This window comes from Falco cherrug, chromosome 3 (assembly GCF_023634085.1).
Source record: "Falco cherrug isolate bFalChe1 chromosome 3, bFalChe1.pri, whole genome shotgun sequence".
NCBI lineage: Eukaryota > Metazoa > Chordata > Aves > Falconiformes > Falconidae > Falco > Falco cherrug.
The window spans coordinates 53464353-53481591 of NC_073699.1; the positions used below are offsets into that span (position 1 = coordinate 53464353).

A 17239-nucleotide genomic window follows, 5' to 3' on the forward strand; every position below is an offset into this window, starting at 1 on the left:
ATGCTACTTGTCATTCTTATGAGTTCCTCCTAATAGAAACTGGCAAAATGAAAACAATATGTCCTTCAAAACTTCCTTTGTGATGTTAACACAAAAAGTCATGCTGGTGTGTCATACAGATTGATACTGGTTGGGCTGCTGAAACACCAGGAAAACTGCTTATCATGTACCGACAAGTATCTCTTCTTCATATTACCTGATTTTTTCCCCTCAAAATTGCTCTGATCTTCACTGTTAGATTGTAAACTCCTTAGTTACTCTGAGGGTGCTTATCATCTATGGAGAATCTCACCCTAGGATAATAGTAATAATGCAAACAATAAGTAGTTATACATGATAATCCCTTCGAGACATCTGCTAAGAGGATGATGTAAGTCAAACTCCTAAAAGCAGAGAGGAGAGAAGAGACCTTGTTTTGGTTTGCTTTCTTTTGTTTTGGGGTTGTTTTTTTTTTTTTTTTCCTTAAGAAACTCTGCTAAAACAATCCACTCCAAATCTGCCAATTTTATGGTGTACTTGGAATGATCATTTGTTGAACTGTAGCTCTTCCTGCAGGATTTGAGCTGCAATACAGTCCACTTTGTAGTGCCTGTCAATTAGAGACAATTTATAGCCTGTTCTTCATCTGGCATTTTCCATCCTGCCTCTGACATCAGGTCACTGTGACTTAGGAGTCCTGGTCAGGTTTGACCTGTGCCTCTACGGTCTGATCCAGCTTCAGCTGAAGTGCTTGGACACTGCTTCAGTCTTGAAAAGCTAAATCCAGAAACTGATCTGGGGCTTAAAACGGGGCTTAGACACTTACAAGTCCAGCTAAGCCTAGATCATGGAAGCTCTTGTGTGGTGGCTCCCTATGCCTCGACGCTCCAAGAAAATGTCACAGGTTCCTCTTCAAGCATAAAGGTTTCCCAAGTTCCTGCAGTTTGCTTTAATCTGTATTGCCCTGCACTCTAAGTGGCTCTTTCCCAAAACATATTAACTTAACCAGGCCATAGCGTGCAATTTAGGCCCACTTTAGCATATTTATTAGTAATTAAAATTAGTAATTAAAAAAAAGAACAATAAAGTGCTGATAACAGTCACTATCATTAATCTACTTCCCATGGTAAAAGATCTGTCTATAGTGGTGTTTTCTGTGCTTTTTTAGAATGACACTAGCAAGATTTCTAGAAAATTTAATGGGAGCTGTATCATGCTATTAGTGCTTTTGTGCTTGTGAATTTGCAAGGCTGGCTAACTGCTGATATTGCTTTTATTATTATTATATAGTGCTATTATATAATGCTATACAATATATTATATAATATTATATAGTATTATAAAAATCAATTATAATGTGTACAGAAGACACTATTGTTCTCATGTGATCTCTTCACAGGTGCATGAGTTTTCCAGCTTCTGGAGAAAACATGCTCTGAGCATATAGATAAGACTGATAAATATTATGAATGCAAGGAGAGATGTAGAAAATTGCCTCTTCTCCAGGAGTTCCTTGGGATTAAGCTATTTCAGAAACACAATTTAGTTCCCCCTAGATGCTGCAGGAGCAGAACCATGATGAGCGTAACTTCATGTCTCATCAGATACTGATCTAAATACCATTACTGAATTGTCTGCAGTACCTTCAATTTAAATCATGAGGGATAAGCCTTTGGCCTGGCAGATCGTGTTCAGTTTTTGTTCTGATTCAGTCTTCGTGTATGACCTTGGACAAAACTCCTGCTACTCAGCTTGTATTTCTTTGTGGCTGTAGTCTGTGATACCTCTGAAGTACCTGATTTAAAGCACTGAAGTATCATTTGGCTGAAAAGAAGGTTGAACAATTCACATCTCTCTTCTAATATTGTTTACTGAAGAAACTGGGTTTGTTCATTTTTATAATGCAATGATTTCCAGAGAAACAACACACACAAATCTACACACTATGGAGGTTAATTGGTCTTAAACTGGGTTTCTACAATGCAGGGACATAGGGTTTGAGTTTTTTTAATCCTCACTAATTTTTTTTTTGTTAAATTAACAGAAATTTTACCACCAACATTAGTGGAAGGTGTTGCATTGCTTTGAAATTGGAAGTATTCTATATCCCCTGGTACAAGAAATCTTGAAAGCTGTGGCTAATTACAGGTGGGAAGATCTATGAGCATAAAGGGAAGTATAATGGAATAATAAATTGGATAAAGGTTGCTATTCAAAGAAGACCCTCAGTTTGGAATACAGGATGCTAAAGCTCAGTAATTCATTGCAATGGGTAAATCTACTCCTGAAGTAAAAACAGAATTACAGCTGTTCAATGACCTTTGTGATTTTGGCCACCTTAAATACAAGCTTTAGTTGTAAGGCAAAGCAACACTGTGATTTGCTGCAGGCATTTCAAAGCTGTTTGGGGATTAGTGGTCAGTGTGCTGTTTCTAAATGTGTGTGAAGGGCAAGAATCTGGATGAAGATACAGTCTTAGTGCCAAACCTGCACTATTGACTTTATCATATTTATTGATTTGAGGGGAAGGCAATCAGCTTTTTGACAAGTGTAGGAGAATCTGGTTGACTGATAAAGAACATGTTGAACGTGTCTTACTTCAACGCATGTTATGGAAGAATACAGAAATTTCATTTGGAACGAATGTGAGATTGAGCTTCTGTTGCTTTAATGCAGATGGTCATATTTATGGTTGGCTTTTACTTTTGTGTAGGATAAGCATTTATAATAGTGAAATGTGAAAGAAGTGCTTTTAGATTCCTGTGTGAGCATGGTCCACATCAAAAAAAACCCTCTTCCATTATGTTTTTAACCTTTCAGAAAAGTTGCCTTCATTTTTGTGTGCTCTCATTTGACTAGTTTATTTATAGTGATCACTGCTACACATCTAAAAATCCTAGGCTTTCCAGATGTACAGGTCCTACAAAGTTGCCAGGCATCTTGGGCCAAAGTACAATTGTTATTTTTTTTAAATCTGGAAAAGGTTTACAGAGGAAAAAGAGGACAGATCAAGGGTAAGACAGCCACTAGCCATCCCAAGTTCATCAGGCTTTTGTTACAGCCTTATGAATATCATTTTAATTCCTTTCCTCCCATTATAGGAATAATAGCATTAGTTATTCTCATTTGTTGCTTTTCAGACTTTGCCATCATTGCTTTGGAATGTTTTGCAAGATACAATTGCAATATGCCTTGGCTTTACAGTTCAGTAAACTCCCAGTATGCAGAGCGTTTAGCTGGCTAGTTTCATGATTTCTATGCACAATGAAACTCTACAGGATGGGAAATTATGGCAAATATTTCCCTTACTGACGAGAACTGGAGCAAGGTTGAACTACCAAACCAAGGCCACCAGTGTAGTCATAATCACCTACCAGATTCAAATTCAGGAACCAGTCTTGCTTTGCCTGGTGCTTAGCCTGTTAGCCTCTGCCTCTTGCACATTTCTGCCTCCAGGCTCCAGGTATAGTACTTGTGGTGACCTGACTACTCAGCAAAGTTTGCACAGATAGCCTGCAGTTTTCTAGTAGAGGGGTCTGCTCTTGCAGGCTTTTGAAGAAAGCTAGATGAGCCTTGCCAGAGGCTGGTCCATGAGATTGGATCTGTGAGCCTTGTAGCCTTCAAGGACCCAAAGGGCTATTTTGGGGTCTGTGCTGCCTGACTCTAACATAAATTCAGCAAACAGAGGGAACAGGTGATTTGTAAAGAGCCTGTCTTCATCTTGTGAGCCGCACTAGGGGACAAGCAGCATCTTGGTAGAGGGTGGTGGACAAACTGACAGGTTTGAGGTCATAAAGGGCTGGATCAAGGGACAAGAGCCATTTCCTCCATCATGCTCCCTGCCAGCTGAGCTATTTGGCTCAGAGAGGTACCATCCCCTGTCCTGCTCAGACATTACCACAGTGACTGCACTTCTGAGAAACTCTGGAGAAGCAGTGGTTTCTCTATGGCACCCTGCTTATTAGACCTTGCTCTGGGGTGCACAGCTCATTGGTGTTCTAGGAAGACCAGAAGAAAAAAACGCTCACCTATTAGTATTGCTTTCTATATTTTGATGAAAAATGGCTTTCAAAAAGGAGGCTGAGCACACAGTACTAAAATAAAAGAGGTAAAAATATCAAGCGATGGAAACACTCCCATGATGATACGTTTATATTCTCCTGTCATCTGTGACCTGGATCAATGAGAAGTCTTTCTTTCCAGCTTCCTTAATTGCCCTGGGTGCTCCTTGGTTTCTGAAAATAAAGCCATAGCAACTGTTTGTGAAGGCCTCTAGCCTAAAATCTCATTGGTGAGATCCTCAGTGAAATCTAGGAATTCCCTTTGGCACTTCAGCAGACAGGGGTGGGTGCTGGGCACTCTGAGGACAGGTTGGCTCTGGTCATTGGGGATCACTGGGATTTTGCCTGTGTGGTGCATGTGTACCTGTGCGCACAGACTCTGAACAAAACCTTGCTTTTGCAGCTTGTGAGATGTAGAAAAAGTTGTGCTGAGCATACAAGGAAGGGCAGAAACCAGCTCTGGATATGCTCTGTGTGTGTAAAACCCCACAAGGAAATCTGGCCCTGAATCTAGCACTGGAATTCCTCCTCCAAGGGAGCCTAGATCTTCCTCACTCGTGTGCTTTAGGTGACCCTAGGGCAGGATAAGTGGAGGCTTTGTTTAGTTTTTTTAAGTATTTAATTTATCAGGTTGCATATAATGATCCTATTTACATGACAACCAAAGTAGTCCATGATGCAAGGAGAATGGATTGCACTGAAGATACATAGCTGATACACACATTTTAAATAAAATGCTTATGCTACACTGGATCATTGTTTTTACTTAGAGCTATAAGTAATAGGTGACTGACTAGAGGAGAGGGTATATCTATTTATGTGTACTTTTTGTAAGCTATCCACTAATCATAGAACTCACTTTATAAAAAAAAAAAAACAAAAAACAACCATAGGCAACTACCAAGAAATTTTTGGCAGTTGCAACTAGATAGCATTAAAAATATATTTTTGCCATATTTTAGCAAGACAGCTGAAGAAGACTTACCTTCACCTTGCACATCTCAGCAGCTCTAAGCTGAGCAGATACAGTGAGATCTAATTATGTATAAAATAATAAGTCAAGAAAATAATGCCGCATTGCTTAAAAAAATCTTGCCAAAGGTCTGTTCCAAAGTCTGGGGAGCAGAGTGATGATTGGAAAGAGGCCCATAGACTTGTTTTGGAGCAGATACCAATATGAATTAGGCAGGTGGTTTTCTGAACCATGTCGCTGTAACAGTATTTTACTGTTTTTACTTTTTTTACTGCATTGTACTTTGTTGAAGGGAGGAGTAAAATCCATGACATGAATTCTCAAAGCTTAGCCTGTGAGTTTCTAATTTCTTTTACTTCTTCCTCTATTTTAGAAATGCATTGGCTCACTGGCTTATTGTTTTGCAGGAAAACAAAGTAGACGTTGTAATAGTCCCTTGAGGCATAAAAAATCGGTGGAATTAATTTGCTGCTTATAAGCATGCATTTGGACTAAGTCTTACAGATTTTGAAAATAGTGGCACTTACCCTGTCAGAAACAATTTTTAGGAAAAACTTTCTATTCTCAGCAGAGCATCTTCATCCATAGCAATTCTTTTAAAAGTGAAAGGAAAGAAGAAGTATCATTATATTGGCTTTGTCATAGCCTTATCTGATCATCTTTGGGGAGCACATTGCTTCTTCTTTGCATCCTCTGGGAACTGAGAATCCTTTAAGGCTCTGCTGCAGTAAGTATATGCCATAAATAAATAGAGAAAAGTTAAGCACTTGCTGCAAATATTCTTTTCTGTTTTGCAGGCAAGAATAAATTTGGCTTCTACAGAAGAGACCAAAGATGGACAATACATAATTCATAGGAAGGACAAGATGCAGTCCTCTTGATTTGAATGACACAATCATAGGGATACTTGATTTTTCTAATTCATTAATGCTCAAGACTTCTTACTGAAAAACATTTTGCAATGTATTTCTTAAGAAGTAGAAAAATTACTTCTAACGTTCTATTCTAAACATCTCTTGTTAATTCAGGGAATTATCCTTTATTAACAATTTTGTACCAGAAACATCTGTGCACTGGCAAGGTTCTATGTTGTATGTAGAGATACTTCAAGTCAAGACATGTAAGATGCTGAGTACATCAAAACTCTGCTTTCCTGCCTATTCTTAGAAGTGGCCTCAGGCATGTTGGGTGAACTATCCCTGACAGCTTGCAGGTTTACCTTCTCTGCACCTACAGGCTACAACTGTTCTGTGCTTTGGCCATAGGGGCACAGGGTTTTACAACAAGACTCAAAACTATCTTTCTTTGACTCAAAACTCAAAAGTATCTTTCTTGAACTTGACCATAATCTCTTATTTCCATGCCTTCTGTACATTGCTCCTTCTTACCGATATTCTTGATAATCCTGCCAATCTTAAGCAATAACGTTGTAGTTTCCATATGGGTATATAATAGTCAGTTGAAAGTGAGTATTTTTAGGTGGGTTTATTCTTTAGATGGAAGAATTTCCCAAATCTTTACTATAGCGAATATACTGATATACCAAACATTTATATGAGTCTGAAGAGAGTTCATTATAGTGAGGGTAAAGTGTAGTGAAAAAAATGTTACACAACTCTCATAATCATTCTCAATTTTTGTATATATTTCTGGACAATATTATTCTTCTAGGTGAAATTTGTAAACATAGAGGTTGGCTGTTAAGTTGAACCTACCACATTAGATTTGGAGACCTAACAAAAGTTCTTCAGGCTATTTGAAGATCTGCAGCTCATACTGTTTTAGTGGAACCTGTAGATAACGGACACACATGTAGCTGTCGAGTCTGTAACTGCAAGCAGACGCTTAAATAGTGACAAACATGCTGAGCTGTAGGTGCTAAGGACTGAATGATCTAAAGCATCTACATGGTTTCCATTAAAGCTTGCTGAGATTACACACTACATGACAGATAAATTCAGCATTTATATTTTTTATAATTAAAAAGCAAGCCCACTATTAAATTATTATACTGTTAGCTAAACCTGGCATCTAGCAGAAGCTTGCTGTTATAGCTCCATGCTGCACTATGATGAGATAAGAAAGTAACGATGACTCCTAAGATTTTAACATGCATACTTTTTTACCTATATTGAAATCTTCATTTGCTGTTTCAAATACTGGTGGTGTAAACTAGTCTTGAAAGCTTAGGGCAGCCTAGTATCACAGGTATAAGGTATGTACCTGTTTACTTGCATCTGAAAGTATATGAAATGTATTTTGTTGAAGAAACAAATGTCACCAGAATGCAAAGGAGCTTGTATTGTTAGATGCTGTGGCAGTACAAACCCAGAAAACTGGGAACCCAAATGTTTAGGAAGCAAAATACAGCAAATAAAAGAAGAAAAATCTGAGGATCTGTAGCTGGATATGACAGTAGTTTCTGTTTTTTTAAAGAAGGTCAAGGATCACAAGCACTGTCTCACTGATTGCCCTCTTGCTTAGTTGTTAGCATGCTCCCTTGTGTGTTTTTTACCCATCCCTGGGCATAGGCCACAGAACAACACAAATCAGGGACTGTTCCTAAAAGATGATCTGGGCAAAGCTGTGGCACATTTGTCTTGTAACAGTTCCCTCTTGTATAGCTTGCCAGTACCATCCTAGGAGCATCTGCACCCTAACATGGCCCTAATGCCCCTTCCTGGGGCATACAACAAATACTCTGTACCATGCAATAAAAACTCTGAACGGAGAAAATGTACTCCAAACCCCCAATAATTGTGTCTTAAGCCCACCGAGATACCACAAGAGAATGTTGGTGAGACCCAAGGTCAAACACCATGCAGTGTGGATGTAATGAGCCTGTGCTAGACCCAGACAGCAGTTCCTGATCTTATTTAGCACTTTAGTCTTATATCCAATGAGACTATCAAACCCAGTTTTTGTGTCCTGAATAAATTTCCTGCTGCTGTGTGTTAGTTCTTAGATGGATCCCCTTTTCTAACATGCCTGCTGTGCTGGGAAGAGGTTCTGGGGTTTTTAAAGAGTTTTGTGGGTTTTTTTTTAAATTTGTTTGCAAGCTACCCCTGGCTGAGTTACACCATGCAGGAGAAAGCTTTATGTCTGTATAGTTTAAGCAGGAAAATGGGCAATAACACCTTGGTTTTTCTAGCAAGAAAACTGTCAGTGTCAGGAGCCAACTGGCCTCTTGCTGCTCCTACCATGACAGTGCCCCATCCTGTTCCCAGGCCTGCAATGCTCCTTTCAGTGCAGTCTGGTGCTAAATGATGATGAAAGATTAGATTGACTTTTGTCATGCTGATGCTTTTATACCAAGCTTAACAGGATCTTGACATGTTCTAGTGATTGTTGATCTTAATTCCTCTGCTTAGTGTCTGTGATGTCAAATCTGTTTGCTTTACTAAGGACATACATTTACCCAGGAAGATTTCTGGCTTCTGATTAAATCTGGAGTAGTTCACTGCAGTTTGGGCTGAAATTATTATTTTGAAACTTCTATGATTCACAACATTTCTAGATTTCATATTATCTAATACAAGCAGCACATCCTGCCAAGATAACTCCTCAGGATACTAAAGTCGATGAGGCTCGGCATGACAGTCACTGATGCCACTTTTGCAGTAAGCATGCTTTGCATCTGTTTATGCTGGCCAGAGCAAAATGGACCAATCTGTGGGGACTGTTCTGAGAAAGATGAGAACATGGCTGACTGATTCATACTAGGTATACCTACAAGGCTTTTAAAATCCTTTCAGCAGAAAAGAGTTACTAGAAACCTGCCTAGAACGTAACTTTGAAATAATGCTGCAACCCATAATTAAATATATAGACAAAAAGACTTTTTGTAATGCATGTGCTCTCATTCTTCATGTACTTTCTTTTAATTATAATAAGTAATGCTTTGCAATATGGGTAGTTTAATGCAAGTTACTTTGGTGACTGTGTTAAGAGAAAGATGAGGGCAAAAAATGAGGACAATGACTTGTGCATTGTGTGCTGGTTCCTGTACAGCAGAAGTGCAAGTCTGGAAATTTGTTCCTATATGTTGGTAGTTCTCCATAGGCCGGGAGACTTTGTTATCTGGAAGCAGATTGGAAGTGACAAATACTTTCCTTGATAGGGTGTGGAAAAACATGTAGTTTCAGGATTTGATTTGTTGAATGTATCAAGCATGGGTGGTATGTTGTGTTTCTAGTTCTAATTTTTATAAACTTGATGGACAGATGGAGAAATCTGGACTGCACATGCAAAAATGCACATTCCTTTGCATGCATGATTAGAGATGCATGAGAAAAAGGCAATTTGTTGTTGTATTTTTAAATAAGTTTAGATACTCCAGAAGATTTTACATGTAAAATTACAGGATATGTATACATAATTTTAATATGCGTGTACACAAATACATATGTGCTTTTACATGAAGAAATCAGTAACTTTCTATTGAAAACTTGTGGCAAAATAGCTCCACAAGTTAAACATCTACAATTTAGAAACAGAAGTCAGACAACAAGGTTTCAAATAAGATATTTGTGTTGTAGTAATATTTTGAATAAATATCATAGTGATCAAGCGGTTCATGTTTTTCAATTAGTTTTCAAAATGTATGATTTGATCAAATCTGGTTTTCACTTACTTTAAGTCAGTATCCTCTCCAAGCATTGTGCGTCCTTACTAAAGAAACTTAGGGTAACCCTAAAAGGCAAGTTGTGAAAGATTTGTACGTGTGCATAGTTTCCACTTCATGGGAACAAGTAACACAACTTTGTTTCTGGTAGGCTGACAGCAAGACATTGCTGCCACTAACTGGCCGAGTGTCATTGCCTCAAGGATATTCTCACCAGTGGTTCAGTCCTGTAAAACACCATTTACTTAAATGTGTCAAGAAGCTGAATTCAGTCCATATTACTCAATATGTACTTCAATAAACATCTAGTTTGAAATAGTTGAATCTGATCCTCAGCTTGTGCCAACAGCCAGGGTTCCATGAGTGAACAGGCATACACAAGCCGAAGATCTAACTGCAAAGATGACTTACCACTGCAAGTGTAGAGCACCTATTTTCTTTTTCTGTTTTTCTGTAATGTAAAAAATATCCTCTGTAATTTGTGGGGTTTGCTGTGAAGCTCTTCTTATATACTGTAAAGTTTCCCCCTGTTCCAGCTCAATCGTAATTCCCCAAGAGAGACTTTTGCCTGTAAATTTCTGAGCAGTGTCACCTACCATTATATTTGGTATGTTAGCAATATCCTTGTGCTTGATATACAAAGAATTTTTTTTTAATTTGTAATGGTGTTTATTTGCTTCTCCAGGAGGTATTTTTAAGAAGGTTTCTGTATATAAGATTAGCCTACACACAAGGCCAAAGTTTAAAAAGATTTTTGAAAACTCCTCTATGACAAATCATATTGTTCACAAGCTATGATAGAGTCCTGTCTAGACTAAGAGGCAGAGCAAGGATTCATCACTTCTTTCCTTACCTTGGGAAATAATTACATTGCTATATGTCTACATTTATATGAATTTTTACATTTTATGAAAAGATTTATACTTGGCAAACTATGTAAGTTATGTGAAACTTCCCAGTCAGAATGGATGCTGGATGTGTAGGGGATGCTACGTATCCCGTGATAGTATTTTTCTTATGTCCCTGTACGATAAACAGGACCATAGGGGTTCTTCTGGTCAGTGAGATCTTTGAAATACAACTAATTAAAATAAAAATATGGCTTGCAAGTTGTAGGAAGAAGGCATTGCCTTTTATTCATACTACTTCAGAGCAACAATGGAACACTTGATGGTCACTTTGATAAGGAAAAGTTTTAGAAATTTCCATGGATATGTGCAGTTATGAAAATATAGCTCATAGAGCTGAAGCTGTTCTCTCTATTTCCATGATAAAGACATTACAGAAAGTCCATTAACATCATCTTCCTATTAACATGAAAAGATTGTGGATTGTAAACCTTTGATTGTACTTGTTACAAACTGTGATGAGTTGGTGACTTTTGGAATAGTTTCCATAACAACTAAATATTTTTATTGCTATATATGAATCCTGCACATATTTTTCTAAGTCACGTTGTCACATTGTTCCTTAATCAGCCACACAACTTTATGCTGGATCTCCTTGTGTTCTACACAGGCTCAGTTTGCTGTTACAGCAATGTTAGCAGCTGTGTATTAGGCAATATGTGTCTTCTTTGCTTTAATGGGAGATGCTGGGCTCAAGTCTAGAGTGAAATTATGAAAAGGCTTGGCTGTAGCCCAGCATGCTGGTTGCCCTCCCTGGGTCTCATTGTGTAGTGATGCACAGGTGACTGCTGCCTCAGGTGGTGTCACCTTCACAGGAGGATATCCAAAGCCAGAACTGACATCTGTCCATCAAGTATAGCATGAATATAATTGAATCGATCACAGAGTGATGTAATGAAATGGGGTAGTTGACCCATTTCATACTGTGAGAGTCATATTCACTTATGAACTGTTCTCCTTGGCGTGTGGCCTTTGTGAGTTAATGAAATGAAATAAAACAATGAATGTACAGATCAGTAATTCTGAACAGCAGTTTCTGGAGTAAAATTAACTCCTCATTGGAAATAACCTGCCTCAGGCAGAAGTAAAGGTTTTTTCTGACATATTCACAGAATTCTAGTTGGTTATTGAAGCTTCAATTACAGAACAATGCTGTTTTGCTTCTGTCCTGGTACTTAAATTTTTAGATAACCTTTGGTCACTGGTAACATGCACTGAATTCAGAAAGCTCTTTGGAAATCATTGGCAAAGTTGAAATACAAACCAGCAGGAAAAAAGGAAGGGTCACTCACAAGTACTACTCTGCCCCTTACAGTGAAAGAGCTTGTAGAAAAGATTATTTTGCTTTCAAAACTTTTTTTGTTGTTATCTTTGACCAGTTTATATACAGGTAATTGAAATCCCTTGTTATGGCTGACTTGTAATGCTTCGTTGCCTCTCTGTTTTCACTGGAACAGTGTACCTTCAGTCGTCTTTTTCTGATCATTTTAGGAAAAGTGACCACTGCAACTTGTATGTGTAGTATTTCAAAGGTAGCTAAGATATGGTTATACAAATACACCGTGTCTCCCAGAATGTGTACTAAAGGACACTGAAGGCATAGTGTGCATATACAATGTTCCCCCATTTGTTGTCCTTATGCAGTTCTGCTTTTGTTTGCCTACAAAAACACAACAGTGTCCTTTGGTTTGGCCCTTTGGCCAATTTCTTTTGAATGTTCACAAAGTTGCCCCATATCTGCCTCATTAAAATTCTTCTTTTTGTGCTTCTTTTTGTGTTCTTCATCATGAAAACCTTGATGTTCTTTGCCATCTTGTGTTGCCATCACTGGTTAGCCCACTCATACCTATCTTCTTGGAACCATGTTGGTCACTTTGTTGATCTTAAGGAGCTGGAGGTACTTCATCAAGCACTTGGCTTGAAACTTCTTAACATAGGCAGAAAGTGTTAAGTCCTTTCAAGCCTCCAACTTCAGACTTCTCAATATGCGGCATGATCATAAAAAATAAAATGAAGTCTCTTTCTACATTCATCTATGTATATGTACAGTTGATATGCTTAAATATCTTCAAGGGGGTTCCTTTTGCCTAATTGTGCTCCACTAAAAGCTAGTTGTCTTAAGTACATCTTCAAAATTGTCACTGACAAAGACCTGAGAGCAATCTATCACTTCTGTTTTAGCCATAGATCTTTGAATGGTATCAATTACTTTCAGGAGATATGTCTCTCTTTCCTTTGACATTATAAAGAACATGGGCTGGCTTAGATTTACATATAAGTTTTTGGATAGCCCAAGATTCATCCTGTCCTTGCTCTAGAAACTGTATTGATGGAGTTTTGGAAGTTAGCTGAAAGCTCTTTGAAAATATGCGCCAAATGTCTTTTCATAGGAACAATGTAAAGCTTATGGCAATCCCAAAGATTAATTGCTACCATAAATAAGCCATCTGGGAAATGCACCAACTGATTCTAATGTCCATTTCTTCTTAATGTGATTCTAAAGGTCCAAGGGATATTATTTGCCACAGAGATTGCTTTTAGTTTCAGGCTTGAATACTGGCCACGGACAGTTGAGGATTACAAAACCAATGCATATGGCACCAGTATATCCATAGACAGAGCCAGACCTTCAGCAGATATTAAGAAATAAAATGCTGTGGAAACAAAGAGTAAAATTAAATTCACCCCATCCTGTGGATTTGCCTCTTCATAATTTCTTAACTAGCCTCATTCGGCCAAAACACCTTGTTTCTCAACTCTGTTAAATGACTTTAACTTTGAACTTCATGTGAGCTCTAACCTGTTAGAGCTTTAAAAGGTTATCACCCATAAATGGGAATTTTCTTCTCTGCCACTACTATTATAGTGGATAGCTTTTTAGAGACATACGCAAATTCATAAACAGATTTTATCCTAATAGAAAAAACAGTTAAATGCCAAAGACGTTCCTCATAAAACTCATAGTATGTATTTCTTGGCAGTCACCACGCATTTCTTCTTGCAAAATAAAATTTGTGAGACTATTAAACTTTGGGAGAAAATAATAGCATTTGGAGGAGCTCTCTGTGCCTTAAAAGAGTCTAATGTGTGTTCCTCTACTGTTAGTGCCCAGGGTCTCTTTCATTCTCACTCTGAACACAACAATGTTGCCTCTCTTAATAAAAAAACCTCAAGATTTTTGCAACCTTGAATCTATAGCCAGCGCCTCACTGAGAAAAGTGGTGGATTTGCAGTTAACTGATCTAGTTAGCAGCTCTGTACTCCCACTTGCAGAGGGCAGCTCAGGCAGGTGGCACAATTAGTAACTAAAACCAAAAGTACTTTCCTTATGTATTTTCTTCTGTTCCTTGGATCCAATGCTACTCTAAATTGAATAGATTCTCTACAGTCTTCCTTATTTGGAAATACGTATTTTCGGCAAGAATGGACTCATGAAGAGCATGAAAATTCTTGTTTCTGTCTATAAAATATATGTGCACTTCAGTTCTAAACAATGTTTAGGATGATGCCCAGCAAGTTAGTCTTCCTAGATGTGCTGATGCTCTCACAGTTTAGATTTCTCAAGGGTTATGTTTATTGCAGATCTAATATTTATTCTTGCATTTTACATATCTCTGTAATAATTCATACAGAAAAACTTGTTGGTTTTGTTTGGTGGTGTGATTTTTTTTTTGAGGGGGGTGTTTGTTTTTTTTAAAAGATTCTCAAAGCTTTCTTCATAGAGTTTATTAGGACAAACAATTGTGCAGTAGGAATTCACTTAAATTCATTAATTTGATGCACCTTCAGGATTAATTCTGTTTTCTGCTTCAGATGTGTACGTGCGGCTCCAGTTGAGCACTGGCAGTAAAATTATGGAAGACATTCCATAGCCAGGAAAACCAGTATTACTAATGAATTAGACAATAAATTGGAATGGCTTTGCAATCCAGACAGCTGTTTCACCAGAATGGTATCTTTTTCTTTAGGTTGGCTTCCCTTTTGGTCTAAAAAGAGTTTTCATGGCACTTTCATGAAGAGAAAGAGAAATGTAGGCACTGATACGTTTTAACTCTGAAAGTTTCAGGTAGAAGTAAGGTTCAGAAAGAATTAAGTTGCTAGAAATATTGGCATTTGGAGAGCAGTTGAGGTATGATGGAAGACTTGGGGAGACTTTTAACAAGGGAGTTCAATCAGGTGATATTTTTATGCATATACTATTTTGATGGCTATTTTTCTCATGCATGCAATTTTTTAACTCGCTGTTTTCTCTTTTTCTCTGCAAGCTGAGTGTTGCTGTGTGCATCGGATTTTTTGCTGCCTGGAGCCCTTATGCCATTATTGCCATGTGGGCAGTTTTTGGATCAATAGATAAGATTCCTCCATTAGCCTTTGCTGTGCCAGCTGTCTTTGCAAAGTCATCCACACTCTACAATCCAGTTATCTATCTCCTCCTGAAACCAAATTTCCGAAAAACCGTTGCCAAAGACTTCACGGTTCTTCAACAGTTATGTATTAGGAGTTGTTTTTGTGTCAAGGCACCGCAGGACTACAGATCAGCTGTGAACACCAGTCTGAGAACACTTAAAGGCAAAAATGAATCCAGCTGTAATTCTCTGCCTGTTGTGGAAGAATGTTCTTATTTCCCCCATGAAAAGCACAGTGATACTTTTGAACATTTTCAAAGCTATCCAAAATGCTGCCAGGAGAGGCCAAGCGCTATAGAATGCCCTCCTCAAGAAACTATGTCCTTGGCAGCAACCTCCAAGCAAAAGTGAGACAGGCCAGTAAGAAGTCTGTGGGGAATAAAAAGCACTGAAATTGATACCTTGGAAATAAACTTGGAAGCACTACCTGTGCATTGCACATTTACAGACCTCTAGAGCTGCTTGCTTGGAACCCTCTGACAGTACTTTGTTATACTGGATTTATGAATGTAACATTTTCTGACGAGTCCTTCTACTCCATTTTCTAGACTGTTTTCCTTTTCTCATACTTTTTGATGGGACATGTGCTATAACATGGACATGCTTATAAGTACTGTATGACTCTTGCGATGCCAACTTAAGTATGTTCTGTGTTCACATCATGAACTATGTCAGACAAATCCTCTCTGCATTTCATAACATCCTTTCACTCTGTTTTCAAGAGAATACACTAACCATTGAGAGGTTTTCCATAAAGTGTTATTACCCTTTCTAGAATATGTACATTTTATATTCTGGCTGTTCAAAAGAAATAACTCAATGTAGAGTTTTAAAAGGACAAGCTCAGGCTGTCCTTTTAATTGTTATAGCAACTGAAAAGGTAAATGCTAACTGAAATGTCTGTTTTCCAGGAAGCAATGCTGGATGACTGCATATGTTGCATTTACTGGGAGGTATAGGTCATTTTGTTCCTTGCTTTGAGATGAACAGGCAGGTTCTGACCTCATTCAGGAATGAAATCAGAATATTTCTGGTAATTCAAGATAGTATGTAACTTTTGTTTACCTTTTGGTGTAATTTTAGAACTTGCCCTAGGACATAAGGTATTATTCCCAGTTTCCTGTATAGGACCTTGGAATAAGGAGTGTGAAGACCTGACCAAGAAATACTGTAAAGGGACAAGAATCTCTGCTGGTGCAAACCACTGAAACCTACCCCACACGAAGATCCCAGTCCTCCAGAAATTCTTGAATTTGGCTTAAAAGGACAATGTTGCAGGGTAAGCATAGGCACAGTTCATCTTTCCCTTGTTCTTGGGCTCCTTTTTTCTCTGGCTTGCCAGCAAAAAGCACCATATCTTCTGGTGTTGCCATGAGGGCAAGGGCATGCTAGGAGTGCCAAGCTCTGATTTTGACCAGGCTACAGCTAAAATTACCATGTATTTGTTAGTAGAAGTGATTATAGCTTTGTTTTCCAGCTGGGGTTACTTTGGTTGATAAGGCAGTCCTCCCTGCAAGGATTTCACCATCTGCAGGGCCAGTTCATCCTTTGCTCCCCGGGAGACACTACCAAAAGCTCAGGGGAATACTTGTATCATTATAACAACAATGATTCATCAGCAACACATTTTGCCACTGTTTCTGTGGTGACTTGAAGAAAAAGTACCTGATTGCAAAAGGGACAGCCACGTTAAACTCTATGAAAGTCTCCAATTAGACACTTCAAGGGATTTTCAGTTGCTATAGAGCGTATTTGGCATATTTACTTGGGACACGGTTTTCTGTCCTGTTTTTAAAATGCCCCCCTTTTATCCTCAATGTTTTTGTATATGAGCAATAATTAAAATATTTTTATTGGATTTCCACAGATGCATATATGTTTAAAATACATGACCTGATGAAGAGTATAAAATGTTACAGAGCATTAGAGGAAAGACATCCCCCCAAGGTAAAAAACACCATGTTTCTTCAGGAATCCTGAAAAAGCAATCAGAAAAGACAGCTAGACTTTGAATGCTTAGAAAGTCCTTTCAGTGGGTGTTTTCTCCAAGACCTTCCAAGACACATGGTAAGTGATGCAATACATACAGCAACCTAGTTCTGCAGAGCTGTGATTACTGTGACTGCTGTCTCGGACTTCAGATGAGGAGGGAACAGGCTTTGAGGACCTTTTGGCAATGCTGAACTTGAACTTTTCAGATGGTGAATCAGTGAAAAACAGGAGTGGAATCTATGGCCAGAGGTCATCTGGTCCTTCTTGCTCCAAGTCTCATTGATGTCAATGCACAA

At 38.3% G+C, this 17239-nt stretch overlaps 1 protein-coding gene across 1 annotated transcript in view; it reads left to right on the top strand.

Moving 5' to 3' along the window:
• Positions 1-15351, top strand: part of LOC102051027 (opsin-5-like) — a 29014-nt gene extending 13663 nt beyond the window's left edge. Inside the window, exon 5 of the mRNA XM_014280188.3 lies at positions 14811-15351. Within this exon, the coding sequence (XP_014135663.2) occupies positions 14811-15302 (492 nt within the window). The 3' untranslated portion in view covers positions 15303-15351. The remainder of the gene's footprint in view (positions 1-14810) is intronic.
• Positions 15352-17239: the final 1888 nt, after the last annotated feature.